This window comes from Mangifera indica, chromosome 14 (genome assembly GCF_011075055.1).
Source record: "Mangifera indica cultivar Alphonso chromosome 14, CATAS_Mindica_2.1, whole genome shotgun sequence".
In the NCBI taxonomy this organism is placed as follows: domain Eukaryota; kingdom Viridiplantae; phylum Streptophyta; class Magnoliopsida; order Sapindales; family Anacardiaceae; genus Mangifera; species Mangifera indica.
This window is the reverse complement of record NC_058150.1, coordinates 1,076,220-1,096,948: the sequence shown is the minus strand read 5'-3', so window position 1 is coordinate 1,096,948 and position 20,729 is coordinate 1,076,220. Positions and strand designations below refer to the sequence as shown.

Here is a 20,729-nt window from a genome sequence, read left to right as displayed (position 1 = left end):
TTTTCTCATCAAATTAAAAATTTAATAATTTTTTTATCTAAAGTTTTAAAATTTTTTTGACAACTACAATCAACCTTTTCTTATTTTTTTTTCTCTCCCGATTGGTTTCCCTTATTTCTCTTTCTCAAAATCTAAATGTATCATTTATAATTTTTTTTTTTAGATTATAAGTTATAGTAAAGATTTTTTTAAACAAAATTTATGTTATTCTTTTATTTAAATTTATATTATTTTATTGATTTTATACACCCCTATTTTGTTTAGAAAAATACGGTGAAGGAAAAAACAAGAAAGGGAGCCCACCATTGGATGCTTGTGATGGAGTACATGCCTTGACTCAAATTTAAAGCTTTGGTTTGCCCCCCACATGACTTCAACTATTTTTGCCACAAATTGTGTTACAATTCCAACACACCTTTGATTTGTTGACCTTCAAATTTTTTTGTGGGCACCTTTCAATTTCATCCACACTAACCCATTTATATAAATCAAAAGATTACTCTTTTGAAATTCAGATTTGATCAATTAATTAACTTCAAAATTAGTATCAAATTTGATTTAGACTATTATTAATATATGTTTGAGTGATTAGTCTAAATCAATTTAGAATTGAATTAGATAAGCAATATTAAATTGTAATTCAACCATCAAATCATATGAACTTAATTGTTTTAAAATTTTAACCATATTGTAATGTTATAGTTTAACTAATTAATTGAACCGAATCAACTCTTTGATCGGATTAACATCTTGAATGGGTCTTAAAGCATTGCAAAAGACACAAAAGGAGAAACATTTCAAATAATTAAACCATGCTTTTGTTTGAAATTGGATTGATGAATGATGAACATGAGAGCATCAAACTTATCTTACAAAACTAGTAAAATAAATCAAAAGTAAAAGCCAGTTTACAGATTCCAATGTTCTTAACAGTCTCAGCTGTTGTCTGATTTAGACCAAATATTCCTTTTCGTTTTTCATTTAAAAAAAAAAAACAAAATTAAAAAGTCAATTTTTTTTTTTCATTTACCCACCTAAGCTTCCAAGTTTAGTATCTTAATATTCAATCAATACAGTAATTACAAATCAATTAATTAAAGTATTAAAAGTCGAGACTTTAAAGCTGAAATTCAATCACAAGTCATCAAAACCTTCTTTTCTTGGTTCTTCCTTCACGTTCTCTGAAAATTTGGAGATATGACAGAGAACATGGGGCAGAGAAGCAGACCCAGATTTGATGTGAGTGAAGGTGCTGTTTTTGAAGAAGCAGATCCACCACAACTCCAAACCCAAGCCACTCGTTCTAAATCTGCAATTTCTTCTTTTTTTCACTCCACAAATAATGGCAACGCCCCGAAGAAGAAGCTCAATAGCTTCACTCAGTCTACATTCAGGGGGTTTGGATGCACGGCGGCTGCATCTCAGCAGGTTTCTCTGCCTGCTGTGATTAGAAGTTCGGCTGATTGGGATGGGAAGAAAGTGAAGAAAAAGAAACAAAATAATGGAAACAAAAATTCTAGTAATAGTAGTAATAATAATGTTTTCACTGTTGGAAGATACAGCAACAAGGGTTCTTCAAGTGGTGGTGGAGGCGGCGATGACGGTGGCGGCGGTAATGTTAATAGTAATAGCGTTGTTAATAATAGCAATGGTAGTAATTGTATGGTTATACAGGATGTGTGGTGTGGGCCTGGAATTGGGTTCTCTGGAGCTGATGCAGTTGTTGGGTCTGTGGACTGTGTGGTGGCCAGAAGAAACATTTCTTCTGGAAGAGGAAAGATTGATGCTAATCAGAGAGAAAGAGAAAGAGAAAGAGAAAGAGAAAGAGAAAGGGAGGTAAATTTTTTATATATATTATTTTCTATAATCTGCAACTGCTGAACTTTTTTGATTTTGCAGGCTGAATTTATTTGATGATATAGGAACTGGGTTTTACATTTCTTCATGATTCTTATTTGCCCATCTGATGAAACTCTCTTTCTTTGGGATTTCATCAAGAATTTTATTTTCACTGCTGGATTTTCATGTCATAAATTTCTTCTCTTTTTTTTTGTTGGTTTGGCAAGTTTGTTCTTGTTGTTATTTTCGCATCTGATGAAACTCTGTTTCTGATTTTTTTTCACTTTTTATAAATATATTTCTTCAAGTTTTCTTCCAATAGTTTCCAATTTTTCAGTTTAATCTGAATATTTTCCAATTCGATCTTGCTTTTCACTGTTCATATAGATTGATATTTGCCTGCCTTGTTTATGAAATTCAATTCAATATTGTCATTTAAGAATTTACCAAATATAAATTTCCTCTAGCCTATAAAAATATTGGATTACTTGTTGGCCTAATTTGCTCCTTCTCTTCCTCTTTCCTTCTTCTCTACTTGCTCACTTAGTCCCTGTCATTGAACCCACAATTGTTTTTGTTTTTTCTCTGCATTTATTGTTAAATTTTTACCAATTTTTTATTAATTCTTCATATTCAATGTATTTACGAAACCAAATTTAAAAAATTAATTAATTTATTCATTCTAAGTGCGTGTACGTCTGGTTTTGCTTAGTTACTAAAGTAGACTAAACTGCTTGGATGATTGGGGTCCAATTGTGGAGCCCTTATAGCTTGGAATTTCATTAGGGAGCTTTTGATAAGTAGTTTGTGTGATATTTTGCTTTATTCCTTCATAAATCCTGGCAGCGATCTTCTTGTATAACGAGGCGGACAGTTACTCCTGAGAGTTTACCTTTCCCGGATTCCGACCCTGATTTTGGATTTGGACGCCAGGAACTTGACGTGTTTGGGCCCCGTTACTATCGTCGTGTTCGATATCCTTCCCCTGATGGGCTTGCTGAGGTTTGTAGTTTGATGGTTTTACCAGTTTGTATTTGTTATTTTTCTTGATGAAGTAATGATATGACATAGCTACTGTTTGGCATTTGATGCCTTTATCACCCCTATGTCGCCTGTTAGTTCATAGTTTTAAGGGGTTCCAGTGCCAAATATGAAGTATTTAGAACTGGAAACAGAAACTGAATGGCTTGTTAAAATGGCATTTTTTGCTTCCTTGTTCTCGATCTAGGTGCTCTTTTGTTTTCGTTAGATTGTTCATGTCATTTGCTAAGACTTTTACCCGAAATTGTTTTGGTGGTGGAAGAGATGTTGCCGAATACTCCAGAAACTTTGTCAACGATAAATTCCTGTTTCTGTGCTCCAAGATAAAGATCAGAGATGTTGCTCAAAGATATGCTACATGTTGTCTCTTGGGCAGTGAGTATACAAGTTTAATGCTCGCCCTCAGAATCCTTAATCAATTGAAGGAACTACCTTTCATTATTAATACTAAATATTGCTTCAGAAATTGTAGTTTAGGTGATGAAATGGTCTCTTCTTGATCGTTTTGAGTTGGTTTCTGAAGGCATATATGATAAGGATATTGCAAGGGAAGGAGGAATGGCGAAGCCTAGCGATTTGAAAGCTTCTGCTGATTTTCTGCAAAGTATACTCTTTGTGTTTGGTTCATTGTATTTAAGATTCACTGAAAATTGGTGCTTTCTGGGTGCAGATAATGATGCTTCAAAATAATTTGCTGATGGGGGGAAGACTAGATTCTCATGACGATTTTAGAGACTGGAGACTTGATGTTGACAACATGTCATATGAGGTATGCCAATTACTCTTTGCTTAGTATGTTTGATCCATTGTTGAAATGTATTTATGTCGCTATGGCAATATTCTTGTTACGGTGTTGAAACAGGAATTGCTCGAATTGGGTGACAGAATTGGGTATGTAAATACTGGACTGAAAGAAGATGAGATGGGACGATGCCTTCGGAAACTTAAGAACTCTGTTGCAAATGATTTGTCATCTCATGTGTCGATCCATGTTGATAAGAAATGCACCATCTGTCAGGTGAGTTTTTTCTTTTAATCTAAAACTTTGCCCTTTGAATCTCACTCGATAAGCTATGCCTATAAACATCTTTTTACGCAGGAAGAATACGAAGAAGATGAAGAAGATGACGAGATGGGCAAGCTAGACTGTGGACACAGCTTTCACATTCAATGTATAAAGCAATGGCTTGCACAGAAAAATGCCTGCCCGGTCTGCAAGACTGCAGTTGTGTCGAGATGCTAGAACAATTCGACTCTTCGCATCTCAAGACCGCATGCAGGTCGTTCTCAAATGACTGGGTTTAGCTTACATCTCTCTATTTGTTGTATAGATCTTTGTTTCCAATACATAAACAAGAATTCATTCTTTGGTGTGAAGAAGCCTCAACCTCTGGTTGTTTCCCAATGATGGGCAGTTTTTAAATACACGTGATGTAATTTTATATTGCTATGGAATTTACATTTCTATCTTATATACAACCAATGTTCATAGCAGGTTGTATTTCCTGAAACCGGTTCTTTACTTCACATTGCATTCTGATTAGAATCTCCATCGGAATCCTTCATCTCTCAGGGATCCAGTAGTAAAGTATAAGAGTATTAGGTCATATATCATGGCGAGAGAGAAAGTCAATAATACACGGATAAACTTGTTCTACTGCCTGCATAACAAAAAACATGACAGAAATGGAAGTTATTCTAAATCGTATCTAGGTATGATGATGTATTATGGCCAATTTATCAGCCTTAGAAATGAGCATAGGATGAGTTAGTTCATACCAAACGCCCTCCCACTAAATCATAATGAGCGTAGTGTGGCCCGCTGGGTTCTCCAAAAACTCTATAAGTAGTCAAATGCTTAGGAAGGAGCTTCAGTGTTTCTGCTTCATCACAATGAGGAAACAATGAGTAAAAATAAAACACTGTGAGTGAGCACTGGTTGATAAACCAAAGCCTTGGAATGGAGAGACTGTATGTTTAAATATCATACCGTATACAGCTTCGGATGGACAAATTAGATCTTGGTCTCCAGCAAGCGCCAACACTGGGACATTACTTTTGCCTAGGTGGTCCTTGTAAAAAAATGTCCCATTCCTGTCAGACAATCCACCTTCTTGGAAGACTGTTGATAGCTGCAAGAGAAGCTTGGAGGGTATGTTGCCTGCGAATTTGATCCAAGTATCATCCACTTAATTCTTGTAAAAAAAAGCTACTGAATTATACCAAAAATATTGCTACTGTTTGTGAACAGCCAAAGAAAGGAAAAACTGGAGAGGAAGAGACGGAATGACTTTGAAGTGTAATCTCTTTCCCTATAGTTCTGGGATTTAGTCAGAAGCCTTAATTCTCCAAAATCCTACATGCCAGAATAGTTCGTGGAAATTAAAAATGTTTAAACTTACCAAAGTTGTTGAAAATAAGTTTTTCAAACAACTCTGGATGCATCATGTCCTCTGCAGAAATGAGAGCATTTAGCCAAGACAAGAGATAGGGAGGACGAGATGCAAAAGGATGAGCTGCAGCAAGAATCACTCCAAGAGGGACAGCAGGAACATTCAGGGCTTGTATAGGATCTGCCTGTGCAGCACAATGAAACAATGTCAACTTCCTGTGTTATATTTGCTGCATGTGAATGAAGGTCATTGTGAAACTGAAAAAAGGCTGTTTAAATCAATTAGTTTTCCATAACACTTGCCAGAGGTAAGAGCAATTTGAGTGATGATTTTGAAGGCCTGTAGTCGAGTGATGATGCCAAAGTAGTGACTGATGCCAACCCAGAATCCTTTCCTTCAAAACCTTATAAAATAGCAAAGGTCACATAAATAATCATTTTCACCTGCCTAACTTAAAATCATAAGTAAAAATTAACAAATTCAAAAATGAAATCTCATCTTGAAGTTAATGGATTTGATAATGCCTAAATCATGTCTGGAATTGAATAGCTCTACCTGAATGAATCCAAATAATGGTGTCAATAAAGGAACAGACAAGCAAAGCTGAGCTGAATGATGGTCTCTTCAAGCTTTACTAGGTTGATTTCTACATATATTGCATGAGGCTACTTGCCTATTTAAGGTTGAGAGTTATATGTTCAGCCAAGCTTAAAAATAACTAGCAGTGTACATCAATCTTGTCAAGTGTGGCTTTATCTAGAACAAGTATTTTTACTGCATCAAATCTGGCATCCTTTAGTAGTGTCAATAACTTAATAACATATCAGAAAACACTTATTATTAGATAACATCCGATTTAGAGTATGCAACAAATGAGTATCTTCTACACATATCACTACAATGGCCAAAAATCTACCCCGCAATTTCTCTTTTAAGAAAACAAGCTTGAAAATTATAGCTGTGCCTACTTGTGCAATTCATAGACTTTCTTAAGAAACCAGCCTGATTCATTTGCAGCCCTACTTTTAAAGCTAATATTTGAAGACATAGTTCAACTTTGCTAAAGTTTTTAAGAATTTTACTATCTCTGTCATAACTATTGTCCATAGTTCCATATTTAGGTGCCCATATGTAACGTAAAATGTTAAGACCAAAGCTAGAAGTTAATCATACAACAATATCAGCTCTCAGGATATTTGGTTTTGATATTATAAATGTCAGATAATATATATAACAGGTTTGACATGATACCTTACCATATCGTGATAGCATAGCATATAGCAAGATTCCTCCCATGGAGTGACCAATCGCAAGCAACTTGCCATCCTCTGGCTTGCTTAAAGTTCTTATGTACTCCATCTAAGATGATATTCAACAAGAGTATCTTATAAGTTCATATAACTGCCAGTGATTTGATTAATGGAAGAAAAATCTAGGATAAAATAAGATAATTTTTCATATTCTAAGCTATTTGCACAGAAGAAATGTCACCTCACCACTGCAGGAACATCCTCTTCCAGGTAGTGATCAAAGTCCCAATCATTCTTCATGATCAAGTCAAGTTGTCTCTGGAAGCCTCCTATTGATGTATAGAGCCTCTCTTGCAACTCAAATAACTGCGGTGTAACTGACTGTGGACCTGCGTCAATAACGGAACATTATAATGGAACATTATAGAATCTGGCAATTTAGCAGACTGACCTTCATTCAGAAAACCTAAAAATCTTTCAGATAAATGCACAACAGTTTCTGATAATTTAGATGCTGATCTTGATTGTTCCTTTTCAGAGAACATCCTGGTCTTCTTCACATTGACGGATCTGACATCAGAATCTGCATTCCAATTATGCTCCACATTAAAAGACATCTGTAAGAAAAAACTCTAATTGTTCCTCACTTAGGCGGCAAAAGAACAGCTTGGGCATACCTTCAAGAGTGTCTGTAACTTCTGTAAAGTCTACCTCATGTGTGCTGAGCCCAGCACCTCTAACTTCAAGAATCCATGTATCAAATCCTTGGCCAGACATAAAGCGTGCAAATGAGGACTGAAAAACAATTGGCTCATATATGAAATCAGGGATGTTTAAAATTACTTGACATTCCAAATAGGTAAACAATTAGAAGACCAACAAAAACAAAATTCGCATTGACAATGTCGCAGCAGAAATTTCCATTTTTGGCTAATGTAACAGCATCAAGTTTTCACCCAAATGAATATTGAAATTAGAATACATAATATACAAAGCTATTCTAAAAGTTTCCCACTATGTGAATTAAATTCCCTTTTACCATCTGAATACATCCTTGATTATTCATGCATCCTCTACGCAAATACCACATCAATAAAATACGAGAGAGAGAAATTAGGTATATACGGACATCACATAATGTAGGATTTGTTAATATTCTGTCAACTCCCAAACTGGCAAGACCCATTTTTGGTTGCAAAAACCAAAACTAAATCATGTTGACAATATCTTGAGAGTGTATCATGAACCCAGACTGGGATGTTACAATTTTTAACAACTCAAAAAACCACAAACAATCATATACTTTTCTTCGTTTTCGGATTTCCGGAATCTAAAACAGAAATGTACCGAATTAAAAGATATATAGAGATGAAAGTTGAATGAATAAAAGAGAAAGAAAACTGACCTGAGGAGAAAGATCATAGCCAATGGCGTTTGTTCCAATTCCTGATAACAGCAACAGCGGATGATTCCTCGGTGGACTCTGCTCAAATTACAATTACACACACTTCATCATCAACTATGCAAAATATCATCCACGTGCTCAATAGTTCATCAACTTCACAGTCACACCCATCATATTCATATTCACATTCATACATACCTTGGGAGGAGGCAGGTAGCGCCAGAGAGCAAGGCGCCAATCAGAGTTCGAAACGGCAACATAATGGAGCTCATCGGCCGTACAGATCTTAGGCTTCATCTTTTCCATCTTCACCTCAGTGTCTTCTCTCTTCGCGGCATGCACGCCACAGCCACCACCACCGTTCCACGTACCGACTCTGACCAAAATCGGAGGCCGACCCAAGTGGGAACGTAACGGAATAAGGCGAAACACGGTACCCGAACGGAGATCCGATTGGAGAACTGCCATTTGAAGTTAATTACTTCTTTTTTTCCTCGGAGTTTGAGTAAGGCAGTTGGATTTAACCACCAAAAACAGGTACAGGGTGGGCCATGGCTTCTGTATTTATTCTTAAAGTGGCGTTCCCATTTAGTTTGAGATTATCCATTTGGAAAATATGAGACGCAATCAATGTTTTAGATTCCTGACCGGGAATTGATAGGGTCTATTTGCAAGCAAGATTGGTTCGGGTGCTCCTCCGCTGGAAGAAATCATCCCATTTGAATGGAATTTCTCGTTATAACAAAAAGGCCAAATAACAGTTTCCCATCTAATATTTGGTATAAACCCAACTTTCTATTAGTTGATTATTAAAAATATAAATACTTATTATTCTGTTAAATTTTATTATTTTTGTTAAAGATAAAATTATTATTTATTAAAATATTTCTGAAAAACTAAAAATTTATAATATTTTTTCCTGTAAATTTAAAAATTTAACAAATTTCTCTTCACTCAAATTTTAAACAATCAATATTTTGGTTTAGGATTTTTTCAACCACCATTGTCAGCAGTCGAAGATGGCGACAATGGCATTCTCCTTCCCTCTTGACTTCTCTTTCAGTCGTGATCCATTTTTAGCCATCATCAGTTGAAGAAATCGATTGACAAAGACGAAAACGACATATCATCATTGTCTCTTAGACGACTACGATGCATCATCTTCGTCTAGAGATAAAGAATGGTTTTGGTCGCGTCATCTTTTAAGCAACGACGATGTGTTGTCTTCATCTGGAGACAAAGAACAATTTTTGTCAGCCAGTTTCCTCAATCAGTGACAGCCAGAAATGAAGCCAAATTAGACGACCATGACTTGTCATCTCTTAGATGATGATGATGTATCGTCTTCGTATGAGACAAAGACGAATCACGTCTTCTTCTAGATATGAAAAACGATCTTCGTCAATCGGTGATAGCCAGAAATAGAGTGGGATTGAGAGAGAATGTGGTTGTTGATGCTGCCTTCGACTATCGATAGCATGATGGAAAAATTCTAAGAATGAAATATAAGTTTTTCAAATTTAGGGTGAAAGAATTGTTTGTTTTTAAACCTAAAAGTGAGAATGTGATAAATTTTTTAAATATTTTTGTTAAATAACAATTTTACTTTTGATAATAATAATGAAATTTAACAGATGAGTGAATATTTAAATTTTTAATAGTTAACCAATGAAAAATTAGATTTGTATCAAGCATTGGATAGGAAATAGTCATTTAGCCTTAAAAAAAATTAAATCAATTAACTAGATAGGTAAATGATTAAATTTTTTTATTAAATTCATTTTTAATATAATGTTAAAAAATAAAAATTTCCAATCAATAAAATTAATTAATAATTTAAAAAAATTATATTTTAAACAGGTTGGCTTGCCGAAAAGTTACAAAGGCATGACTTGTCATGCCTTAAATTCTGCATCAAATCTTGAAAATTCGTGTGGTTTTGACACGACACGGCACGTACCACAACCGTCAATATAGCCCGTTGGGCTCTAATTGTATATGCTTCCCTACACCTTAGCTTTTTGTTCAAATCTCTTCGGCTACGATTTTAAATAAAATAATGTTCATGTCAATATAACGGTCAAATTACCCAACGGGTTGAATCATGTCCAATACGATTAACCAATTCTACCAATCTAACGGTCCAAATTTAAAACATTGCCCATAATTAGTGGAGTGATGAGGGTAGTTGTTTATAGGTATATATTATTAACATTTACATTATCATACAATTGTTTTTATGTTGCATTTATTTTCCTAATATTGAAATATGCATATTTATTTTCTTTTGCAGATATCCTTACGATGTTGATATTTATTTTCTTTTATATAATATGATGTTGATATTTGTACCCATATTTACGAGTGCAGCTCAAGGAGTGTTTACTGTTTAATACAACCATACAGGTATTATCGTCAACATTAGCATTGTGAAATATCTTCCTTGCTTTTGCTTCTCAAAAAAAGTCAAGAAACTTAGTCTGATTTTGATAGAACAATTGATTCCTACAAATCAATTTGGATAAGTTTCCCAACTCTAATACAGTTTGTTTTTTGCGGACTTGATGATCTTGCTAAACACAAGAGCAAGTTTCATATGAACCACCAAAAATCTAAACAAATTTCACTTATTGTCTACAACTAAACAACAAATTTCATGACCCTGGAAGCACTTTTAGACATTTCGGCTGATGTTAGAAGTGCTTGTAAATAGCATCTACTCCAAAGCCAAAGGAAAATTGAGAGAGAACCTGTGAGTCTCCTGAACTGGCTTTTGTACAACAATATTAATATAACTAACCCAGCTTCAATGGAACATTTGAGCTGTTGTGAAGACGATGGCACTGGTAGAGGGAGAGCAAAAATTGCGGCAGCAGGAAGTTTTGCTGTGAGTGTAGATTGGACTGCTGTTGACCGGAGAAACTTCCATCCGTCACTTGATCTGTTGCTATTTCTTTGCGGCTGATGACTAGATCAGAGAAAGAATGTGATGTGCAATTTCGGCAGAGGCAGTAGGCTTAGCAGCTTTCTGAGCCCTCTCACTCATATCTTCCATTAGAGCTTCATTCCCTGTCACCGCAATGACATGAGGGATAAGAGACTAAAAGATTAAAGATACTCAAGAATTTCAAATAAAAATTTTGACAAGCAAACTTTTTAGTTGTCAGTTTCATATATAATTCCTTGAATGAAATTCCTAGATCCGGAGGAAGAACACAAGGATGAAACAAACAAACAAAAATAAAGAATAGTTCCCATTGATTAGTCTTAGTATGGGATGTCACTACCAGCAGTCAAACTATGATATCATCTAATAAGAGCTCACACCTTTTGCATTCTTGCGTATTGAAAATCCTAATGCAATTGTTACATCATTCAATAGTTCTACGAGCTTATACTTATAGTCTTATACAAGATCAAAATTATTTTGGTAAATTTCTCCATGCGACTGAAACATAGTACGAAGGCCTTCATACATAGTAATCACCATTATACACATACAACATACCTAGTATTTCTTTGATTGCACCTCCTAGGGTGATTGAATCAAGTTCATCTTCAGTGATAACTCTTGAACCTGCTACATCTGCCAGTAGCGATGCATTTTTTAACTGATCTCCCTCAGCAACATTTGGTGATGGAATCTACAAAATAGAAAAGAGAATTATTTTATCTACAAGCAGTATGATCAAACAAATTATAGAAAATAAGGACTGAAAGTACCCTACAAGCAAGACAGGTGATTGTAAAAGCAATACTTTCAACAAATATAGTCTAACCACACACTGTCACAAACATCAAGCAAGGTTTTCAGGACAGAAAACAATAGAAAAGTTCTAAACTAAGGTGAATAAGAAGCAATCTAATTGCTATCGAAAGAAGAAGAGAGATAATAAAGGCCACACCACCGGCATAAAAAACACAAACTTGTTATCATACTGAATGAGTGCATAGACTTCATATCAGGTATCCTGCCAGTACCCTTTAAAACAACTTCATTCTAATTTGAATTATAAAAAAGCATAATGTTTTTGTTATTTTAACTTTTAATATGGTAATCATCTATGTTTTCCATCCTGATACTTCATAACTTTTTTTCGTAGTTTGGTCTTTCAGGACAGGATGGTAATTATTGTTAGGAAATAATTAAAAGAAAAACAAACTGGAGTTTCAAGCATTATCAAACTAGAGTTACAAAATATTATATAACGGCCAACAACTTCTCCTTCATATTTACATTACTAGAAAGAGAATGAAAGTTTGTTGCACAATACCAGAATAGCAGGTTTCCCTGCAACCAAGATCTCGGAACATGTCATTGCACCAGCTCTTGAAACAACAAGGTCAGCTGCAGCATATGCCAAATCCATAGATTCCAAGAACCTATAATAGTTTTGTAGTCATGTAAAATTACGAGAACATAAAATGATGAATACAATGCAACTACTATGGGCCCAAATTTTGATATCAAACTTCAAAAAGTAGACCACAGAACTAGCAGTACTTACGAACATGAGGTGAAATTTTACATAATATACAGATCAATAGAAGTAAAGCAAACAATGCCTAGGCCAAATCAATATTAAAGGAACATAGTCAAAACTCCCAAGCGTCTTGATGTTTAAAACTCTAATACCTCTGAATACCAACTTTGAGCTACCATATGTCAACATGGACACGAATGTCTACACACTACTTACGAGAAGGTCATGTGACCAATAGTTCAGCTTAATGTATTGATAGTTCCAACTGGAAGAGACATTTTCCAGTCCAGTTAATTAATTACAAGAATGATAATGCTTGCATAGCTCCAAACATGTAATCTATTTGACGTTAAACCCTTTAGCAAACTCGTCACCTAAAATGACTAAAATCTCATTCACTTGTCATCTTGCACTCTCCAAAAAGAGCTTCAGCACTTCATTTTATGATAAAATTTCCTCAGATTAAGTATTACTATCCTCTTCTTCCTAAACAGTACTCTCATCTGCATAATATATTGGAAGATCCTATTTAACAGTGTGCCTAAGTCAATAAATTACGCTTTCCACCCCACTAATAGGTTTTATTAACCGTCTTAATTCCTCTAGAAAGAATTGTGTAATTTTTTTTTTCCAAAATCAAACCCAAACGAAGTAATGCATCTTTCCCCCAACAATGATCCTCTTGACGCCATCATTGTATCCATTTCCAAAACTAATAGTCTCAATCTAAAAACAACACATTGCCACCAAAAGTAAAAAATTCATGATTTTGATCTCTGACTAGAATTAATGAAGTAATTAATCACATACACTATGAACTGCCTTCATATAACACAATACAAAGTGGAATCTGTGGAATTAAAAACTAATAATGATAAAAATAACAACTTACGGTGTCAAAAGCAAATGAGGATGGTTCTTAACCAGGCTTTCCATCTCATTGAAGGACTCAACCCCAGTCTGCCATATGATGAACAACTTGTCCTCAATCAACATTTTATGGTAAAAATTCAACATTGCAATGTTTGTTGCATTGGCCCCCAAAGACCCTCCCAAAATCAACAAAACTTTCCCCTCCTCCTTCCCCGACTTGGGAAAAAGCTTCAGTTTTGCCACTTCCTTTGGCACAAACGTCCTCACAGACAATCTCACGGGGTTCCCACACACAACACACTTAGTCTTTTTTGGAAAACACTCCACTGTAGAATTAAACGCTACAAACACTTTATCAGCTAAAAAAGAAAGAACCCAATTGGCAATACCAGGCACTGAGTTTTGTTCTTGAATTACAACTTTAATTCCTTTTAAAACGGCAGCTAAACAAATAGGAAACGACACGTAACCGCCAGTGCCAACTACAATATGAGGATCAAAATCTTCAAGTATGGAATTACAGAAAAGTACAGACTTAGTTATATGGTAAGGAAGAAAGAGGTTTCTGAGAGAAATTAAGGGACGAAACAAACGAACCAAAGAGGGAACCGAGACGAAATCGAAACCAAAAGAAGGGATTGCATTTGATTCCATGCTGTTGGGCGATCCAACGAAGAGGAACTGAGTAGCGGGGTTGATGAGTTTGAGCTCATCAGCTATGGCGACAGCAGGGGAGATGTGGCTACCGGTACCACCAGCAGCGAAAATGACACGGACGGCGTCGTTTCGAGGGGAGTGGGTGTCGGTTTCTTGGGTGCTTGGTTGTTTGAGGGAGAGACGGCAGGTGGGCTTTAAGAGCCTGAAATGGAGAAAAGAGAAGCTGGAAGCGGAGGAAGAAGAGGAGAGGGAGGGGTAAAATGGGAAAGTAGAGAGAAGAGAGATGGAAGCCATGTGGATTAGAAGAAGTTAAGAGAAATGCATTTGTGAAGAGAGTTGAAATGGCCAATGGGGAGGCAGACACAGACGGTGGTGGCCTGGTGGGTGTTCATTACAGTACTGTTGAAAGATGCTTATTTGGAGTTTCTACTTCGAAACTTTATTTTCTTGGATTTTTATCTATAACATAAATGACAAAATCTCGTTTAAATAGATTCAAACCTTAGTAAAATTAGTAAAAGATTAGAATTTTTAAGAGAAAAATATAAATTTGAACCATCTTATATAGATAAAAATACAAGTTCGAGTTACAATATACAAACAAGCTCTTAATTATAAAAATATGAATTTATTTAGTAATATTATCTCATTAAGCTCCTTTAGATGTAAGTTTATTATAAAATGATAAAATTATATATATACACTTTTCTTTCAATAAGCAATGAAATGCAACTTTTCTTGATTTTTTTTCATTAATTAGACCAAATTCATTGAATTAACTAAATTTTTGATTTTTTTAATTAAAGATTCTAAATTGATTATATTGTTTTCAAGATAAAATAAATAATATAATATTTTTAATAAAAAATATTATAAGTATGAAAATCTAAAAACTTGTTCTTTCAATATGAAAATATAAGAGTTCCACCATTCAATAGAAAAAAAAAGTGATATTTTTATTCCTCCAAGTATTGTTGTCCATTGTCCAAAAGGCCTCAGAGTGCCTGTGAGGTTCTGATCTCCTGCATAGTGTCATCTGCAGGCATCTGTTTTGTGGCATCGGCCAATACCGCAGCTGCTGCAGCCGGTGTCATGCTTTGGTGCTGAGAAGGCAACGAGGCAGCCTGATGCGATGATGCATAGTAAACTTGTTCATGAACAGGATTACCATACTCATAACCATAACTAGCAACCGCAATAGACTGACAAGGATGTTGCAATTGAGAGTAGCCAACATACTGCTGCTGAAATTGATTACCAGGGATTTGGACCAATGCAGGAGTTGCAGTCACGGCCGTTCTGTATACATTTCCAGGCATCTCAGGTTTGGCTTGAGCAGCTGCTTTTGTGGGGTAAATAGGCGGAATCGATGCAGGAGTTGGAGGCGTCAGCGGGCGGCTTGAGGCCACAACAGTACTGGACTCAACTAAATTAGACTGCATTGACATGAATGGCTGGGATTGAGTAACTGGCATTACATAAACCGGGTATTGCGGATCAGCAGGTGGTGAAGCTGTTGTGCTGGTGGCGGATACATCTGATGATAGTAGGATGAAATGGGGACTGCATTGGTTGCAGGATGAGGAACATAGTGCATGCCGGTGTGTACAAATTGTTGCTGAGGCTGCTGATGCTGATGTAAATGTTGATGTTGTTGATCTGATTGTGGAGCTAAAACATAAGCTGGATCTTGTATTTGTGTGCTTGGAATTGGAATTTCAGTTGTTTCAATTGGGCTCGATGGACCTCTGCTCTCTCTGTGTGCAGCAACAACTTGGTCTTGATGATACATGGGCTTGGAAAGAGAACTTGCAGATGCAATGCTGCTATCACTGGAAAATTTTTCTCATCGATTAGCATTTCAAATACAGTAGATAGGATGTAAGTTAAAAATATATTATAAAAATGTAACACCATGATAAATCCATCTATAACAAAATATAGAAGAAATGTTAGGTATATATTGAGATCTTATATCATCTGATGATGTGAATTTCCAAACTATAAGATAAGTTTTAAGTTATAAAACACTAAAGTAAAACTATTATAAACTGTATATAAAACAAATAACATCTTGATAATGAATCAATCTATTAAACCAGAATATAGAGTCATTTCATATATTTTCTTGAGCGATAATAAAATAAAATCTCATAAAACAATAGATGAACTATTAAATTAAAAAGTTACAAATAGTGTTAGAACCATTTTATATGCCCTATAGAGAAAATGGATCGAATTATTAGAGTAAGATATTACAAATGAGATAAAGCTATTCTAACCATCCTTCAGTGATGGTGGCGTAAGATCTTGTTAGAGAATTATTGGATTAAAACATTACAAATAATATGATAGTCATTTTGTAAGTCCTGTTGAGACAATAAATAATTTGTTGAACTAAGATATTACAAAAGGGATAAAACCATTCTACATGTCCTTCAGCAATGGTGGGGCAAAATTCCGTAAGAGAGTTGTGAGAAGAAGATTGTAAAACACATCAACGGGATGCTAAGATAAGATCCAAGAGATTAGATAAAAGATACAAAGAGAAGCAATGGATAATGAATTACCTTGCAACCGAGTCAGGGGAGGGCAAGTTGTAAGCTGCACCAGCTCTGTGCTGAACTGGCTGCAATGGCAATGGAGGTTTCCTTAACCGGACAGGATTACCATGATCCGATCTCTCATCATCGGATAAAATCCTACTTGAATTTTCACCAGACGTAACTGTATGATTGACTGCAGTTCCAGCCCCGGAACCAACCAAACTCACCGGAATCGGCGGCCGAATACCTGAGTGAACAACTGTTCCATCATCCTGCTTCTGAAAGCCACCATGAGCAAAACTCATCTGGGCAAATTTCTCCTCCATCCCATTCTTCTGATCCTCAACACGAACACGAATAGGCGGCAAGTTTGACATTGAAGGACTGGAAGAAGATGAGCCAAAAGACGAACTAGATTCTACAATAGGCGAATCTAGCGCAGAATAATGCACATCATGGGCCATGTTCTTCACCTCCCTGCTGTGATCAGCATCAGGTTGAGCCTCCAAGTCGTTATCATTATCAAGATTCAGCAAGGAGTTCATGGTGGTATCGGAGAGCCCTCTAGGAAGCAACCCGGAGCCATTGAGAGCATCAACAAACCAGGTTTCAGATTTGGCATCATCAAGAAGTGATCCCATGGAGGCTGCAGTTTCAGGCTTGTTAAAGAAAAGAAACAAACGAATCCGTGTACAAGTTGAAGTTGATGTTAATCTGTCACATTCTTCTATCATGTTCTCGAGATCTTCATCAGTTGTGATGGATACAAGAGAGCCGAGATCTTCATTGGGAAGCTGGTATTTCATGGTGAAGCTTCGGCCATGGAGAAGAGAACGAGAGAGGCGGGTGCAAAGAAAGGAAAGAGAGGAGTGACGGTCGACCACCACGAGGCGAGTGTCACCGCCAACATAGCAGAGAGATTTGTCGTGGGGCCGAGGGATGATGTGACCGCCGTAACTGCACATCAGGCGGAGCTTGGCACCAGGGACTGGTGGCAGAGGGTCTTCGTAAGTGTCAGCATGACGGGAGCGAGGAGAAGAATCAATGGAGTCAGGACAGTTGAGATGGCCAGCGGTGGCAGCAGGGGCGGTGGTGGGGAGGGGTGGGAGAGGTGGTGGATCCATCAGGAGCTACGAGATTTGACGGTGGATTCTCTCACAATTTATCAGCTTAAACCAATGAAGTTAATGGTGGAATGAACTTCATAAATTGGCCATTCATGCTTGTACCAAACTCCAAGATTGCTAGTTAAATGTTTGCTTCCACTTGAAACCAATGTTTGAATATAAACATAATTTAAGATTTAATTTAGATCTTTACTGACTTAACTGATAGATTTTTGGGACATCAACATCAACACTAAGAGTTGATTTATTCTAATGATCAACATAATAGAATTTAGACTGGACTGACAATCTAAGTTTCGGTCGAACCGTTTAACCGGCGGTGAATTAGAATTGTTTATAGATTGGAAATACTTTGGGGAAGAAAATTTAGCGAGGTAGGCATAGGCAAGCTAATTGGTAGAAGTTAAGCGAATTGGTGAAAAATTTAGCTATGGAGAGATTAACACTGAAGCAAGTGGAGGCCGTGCATCTGGACTCGATGGGAATTGGACTTATCACATGCAGTTGTACAGGTAATTGTGCTTGTATTGTTTTCTTCATTTATTATTTGAAAGTTTGCAGTCGCACTTCTCCCCTTTCAGATGCGAGGAAGCTGTACGTCCATAACGAAACCCAATGGAGCAAGTATCGGGTATGTAAAGAACATACATGTGTCCCTGATTCGAGAGAATGGCAGTGCAGCTGACCAACCCATATGGTTATATATTATTAATACATGATGTAGATAAATAAATTATATAAATTTTATTTATAATTTCATATGGTAACACTATACTAAATTAAATTATTTTAAAATAAGAAAAAAATAATTATATTTCTTAATAATAAACTAATACTTTAGTATGTATATAAATTATATTTCATATGTGTATTCTTTAATACGGTTTGATTCTATTTTTTTTTTCTTAATCTAAATTTAAATATGAATGATATAAATTCAAGTTAAAGATGAAGCCTGTGCACATAAATCAGCTGGAACAGTTTGGATGTCCAGCCCTCTGTGTGCTATCACAAACCCAAACCAAGTTGTAAATGCCCAATATTTAACCTCTTAAAATGAAAAATGAAATTACACTGTTGGGGCTACCAAATTTGCAGCCCAACTTTATGAAGGGCATGTGTTTTCCTACGCTATAATATATTATTTAAATATTTATTTAATATTTAAAATTAAATATATATAATTTTATTTTATTTTTAATAGATAACATAAAAAGGTGAGTTAAAAAAGATGGATCAACTGATAGCAGCACTTAGATCATGATCCGCAGGTCGAAATTCGCCTCGTGATAATTGTCAATGTAGTGGTGATATCATAAGTGAATTTGATTTGAATTGGTTTAATTCGAATCTATCACTTAACTCAAACAAACAGATTTTAACTTTGAGTTTTAGCTTAATAATTTAATTTGTCTATTTGGTAGCAATACTCATTTCACTAATGACACTTTTGATCCACTGAAATATACCTATTTACTTTACTGATAGTCATCTTAAATGAGTTTAAGTTTGAATGAAATATATTTGATTAAATTTAAATTAGTTTTAAACTTAATTTAAATCAAATCTACTTTAAGTAATACTTAAAGGTAGATTTGAATTAATTTAAATTTAAAAAAAGACAAATTCAAATTCGATTAAATTTCCGAACCATCAATTCAAGTTATCTTGAGGTAGTATACGGTAAACTGAGAAGAAAAGAGATGTTTAAGAAAAAAAAGCTCCCATGGGGCAAGTTCCGGTGTAGTAAGGCCAGAGAGGCACCGATAATCATGGAGCGATTTTTTTATTTTACTTTTCAAAGTCTGTAGTCTCCTCTCCTCAAGTGAAAAGTGTTAGTAGAAAAAGTTGACTTCATTTTATAAATTATTATTTTAATTATATATTTATTTGTCAGTGACATCCTCAGAATGCATTTGTGGCAGAGTTCCACCTTATCACTAGTTTTGAAGTCATCTAACTTCGTTAACTTATGGTTTAATACTTTCGCAACAGATTCTCCTTTCTTTTTTTTATTTTTCCTCTTTCTAAATTTTAAAATTAAATTATATCTAAATAGGATTAGATTTAAACTAAATCAAACTCAAATAAGAATTGATTCAAATTATATTTAAATTTATAATGATCAAACAAATTCAAATTTGTATGAATTGATAAGAGATGTCGTTTGAGGGTTGCCTCCGTAATAAATAATGTCATAAACAAAATAAACTACTTATATTCCAGCTAAGCTCCAACCAAACGAAAGCTCTAGCTCTAGCTCTAATTAGGCTTGAATATAAGACTTCTACTCGGTTTCTTGCGAAGGCTGCTGAAAATGACAATCAGATTTTAAGTAATATCAGGAATTGGTCCAAGTTTGAAATTAAGGCGCTATAAAAGAGCAAATCTCTCCGCAATTTTTATTCAGGAATATGACTAACATGGCTTCCTGTTCCTTTTTCCATTCATTGCTCCTCGTTTTGTGCATTATCATTTCCATCTTGGCCATGCACTCAGTTCCAGGAGCTGCAGGTTTGTAAATTATCTTTCTTTATTGATTCTGCAAGCTCATATTATTTTTCATGGTGCTTGAAAGGATTTTGGATTTTGCAGCTTCGAAAATGAGGACTGTTTTTCGCGCAACCCTGCCAAGCCCACCTCCTCCTCCGTCTCTGAACATCGCGCCTATTCAATCCATATCTCCTCTCGCGCAAGGACTCTGATTCAACCTATAAAACAACTCTATTTTTGAGTTGTTAGAATGAGTGTGAAGTCTGAATATACCTAAAAGTCGGCTAAAAGTTATAGTCCCAAGGTCAAGTAATAAAAGATTTATTTATAATTATATTGTACTCAAAACCTACGTAAACATGTGATTATATCTTTTAAATCTTGTAACATTATATTAATAGTAAAACCCAGAAGTACCCTGGGCATATGTGTTGTGAACTGAATATCCTAAATAAATCTTAGTCTATGTGATTGATTTAGATTTTCAATTTGTTTGCCTAACAATTGATAATATAGGAAAGTTGGCGTTTGAATTGCGAAGATTTCAATTATACCATTAACCCAAAATGACCGCCAATGTGTGGGAATAAATGACAGACGAGATGACTCTAGCATGTTGGA

General features: G+C 35.4%; 4 protein-coding genes and 1 long non-coding RNA gene across 5 annotated transcripts; 2 read left to right on the top strand and 3 right to left on the bottom strand.

The window, feature by feature from the left end:
- Positions 1-1,099: 1,099 nt before the first annotated feature.
- LOC123196186 lies at positions 1,100-4,359 on the top strand. The gene is made up of 5 exons (XM_044610091.1): positions 1,100-1,836; positions 2,686-2,841; positions 3,551-3,649; positions 3,743-3,898; positions 3,980-4,359. The coding sequence occupies exons 1-5, from the start codon at positions 1,198-1,200 to the stop codon at positions 4,121-4,123; spliced, it is 1,194 nt and encodes a 397-aa protein (XP_044466026.1). The 5' UTR covers positions 1,100-1,197; the 3' UTR covers positions 4,124-4,359.
- LOC123196185 lies at positions 4,181-8,609 on the bottom strand. Its single transcript, XM_044610090.1, has 11 exons — positions 8,127-8,609; positions 7,929-8,006; positions 7,201-7,318; positions 6,975-7,106; positions 6,770-6,912; positions 6,530-6,632; positions 5,576-5,676; positions 5,283-5,457; positions 4,871-5,041; positions 4,660-4,760; positions 4,181-4,541 (listed from the first exon to the last, which is right to left on the bottom strand). The coding sequence occupies exons 1-11, from the start codon at positions 8,394-8,396 to the stop codon at positions 4,485-4,487; spliced, it is 1,449 nt and encodes a 482-aa protein (XP_044466025.1). The 5' UTR covers positions 8,397-8,609; the 3' UTR covers positions 4,181-4,484.
- A 1,785-nt stretch (positions 8,610-10,394) lies between these two features.
- LOC123197045 (UDP-N-acetylglucosamine--N-acetylmuramyl-(pentapeptide) pyrophosphoryl-undecaprenol N-acetylglucosamine transferase) lies at positions 10,395-14,391 on the bottom strand. Its single transcript, XM_044611227.1, has 4 exons — positions 13,305-14,391; positions 12,203-12,311; positions 11,437-11,572; positions 10,395-10,997 (listed from the first exon to the last, which is right to left on the bottom strand). The coding sequence occupies exons 1-4, from the start codon at positions 14,234-14,236 to the stop codon at positions 10,897-10,899; spliced, it is 1,278 nt and encodes a 425-aa protein (XP_044467162.1). The 5' UTR covers positions 14,237-14,391; the 3' UTR covers positions 10,395-10,896.
- A 489-nt stretch (positions 14,392-14,880) lies between these two features.
- LOC123197044 lies at positions 14,881-17,632 on the bottom strand. The gene is given in 3 exon segments (XM_044611226.1): positions 14,881-15,449; positions 15,452-15,774; positions 16,513-17,632. Coding segments are annotated over 3 exon segments (1,935 nt in total). The 5' UTR covers positions 17,613-17,632; the 3' UTR covers positions 14,881-14,937.
- A 2,347-nt stretch (positions 17,633-19,979) lies between these two features.
- Positions 19,980-20,551, top strand: LOC123197002. Its single transcript, XR_006497777.1, has 2 exons — positions 19,980-20,129; positions 20,211-20,551. It is a non-coding gene; the product is annotated as an uncharacterized LOC123197002 (long non-coding RNA).
- The last annotated feature ends 178 nt before the right edge of the window (positions 20,552-20,729 follow it).

Bases quoted from the DNA above. Each gene is read 5' to 3' on its own strand.
- LOC123197045 (XM_044611227.1), bottom strand. From the start codon at position 14,236: ATGGCTTCCATCTCTCTTCTCTCTACTTTCCCATTTTACCCCTCCCTC. The intron at 11,573-12,202 runs GTATTGTGCAAC...TCTATTTTGTAG, and splicing joins CAGGGAAACCTGCTATTCTG to ATTCCATCACCAAATGTTGC. The intron at 10,998-11,436 runs GTATGTTGTATG...TTGCGGTGACAG, and splicing joins TGCAATCAAAGAAATACTAG to GGAATGAAGCTCTAATGGAA.
- LOC123196186 (XM_044610091.1), top strand. From the start codon at position 1,198: ATGACAGAGAACATGGGGCAGAGAAGCAGACCCAGATTTGATGTGAGT. The intron at 2,842-3,550 runs GTTTGTAGTTTG...TTCTGGGTGCAG, and splicing joins CCCCTGATGGGCTTGCTGAG to ATAATGATGCTTCAAAATAA. The intron at 3,899-3,979 runs GTGAGTTTTTTC...CTTTTTACGCAG, and splicing joins AGAAATGCACCATCTGTCAG to GAAGAATACGAAGAAGATGA.
- LOC123196185 (XM_044610090.1), bottom strand. From the start codon at position 8,396: ATGGCAGTTCTCCAATCGGATCTCCGTTCGGGTACCGTGTTTCGCCTT. The intron at 6,913-6,974 runs GTCAGTCTGCTA...TTATTGACGCAG, and splicing joins TTTAGGTTTTCTGAATGAAG to GTCCACAGTCAGTTACACCG. The intron at 6,633-6,769 runs GTGAGGTGACAT...ATATCATCTTAG, and splicing joins AAGAGGATGTTCCTGCAGTG to ATGGAGTACATAAGAACTTT.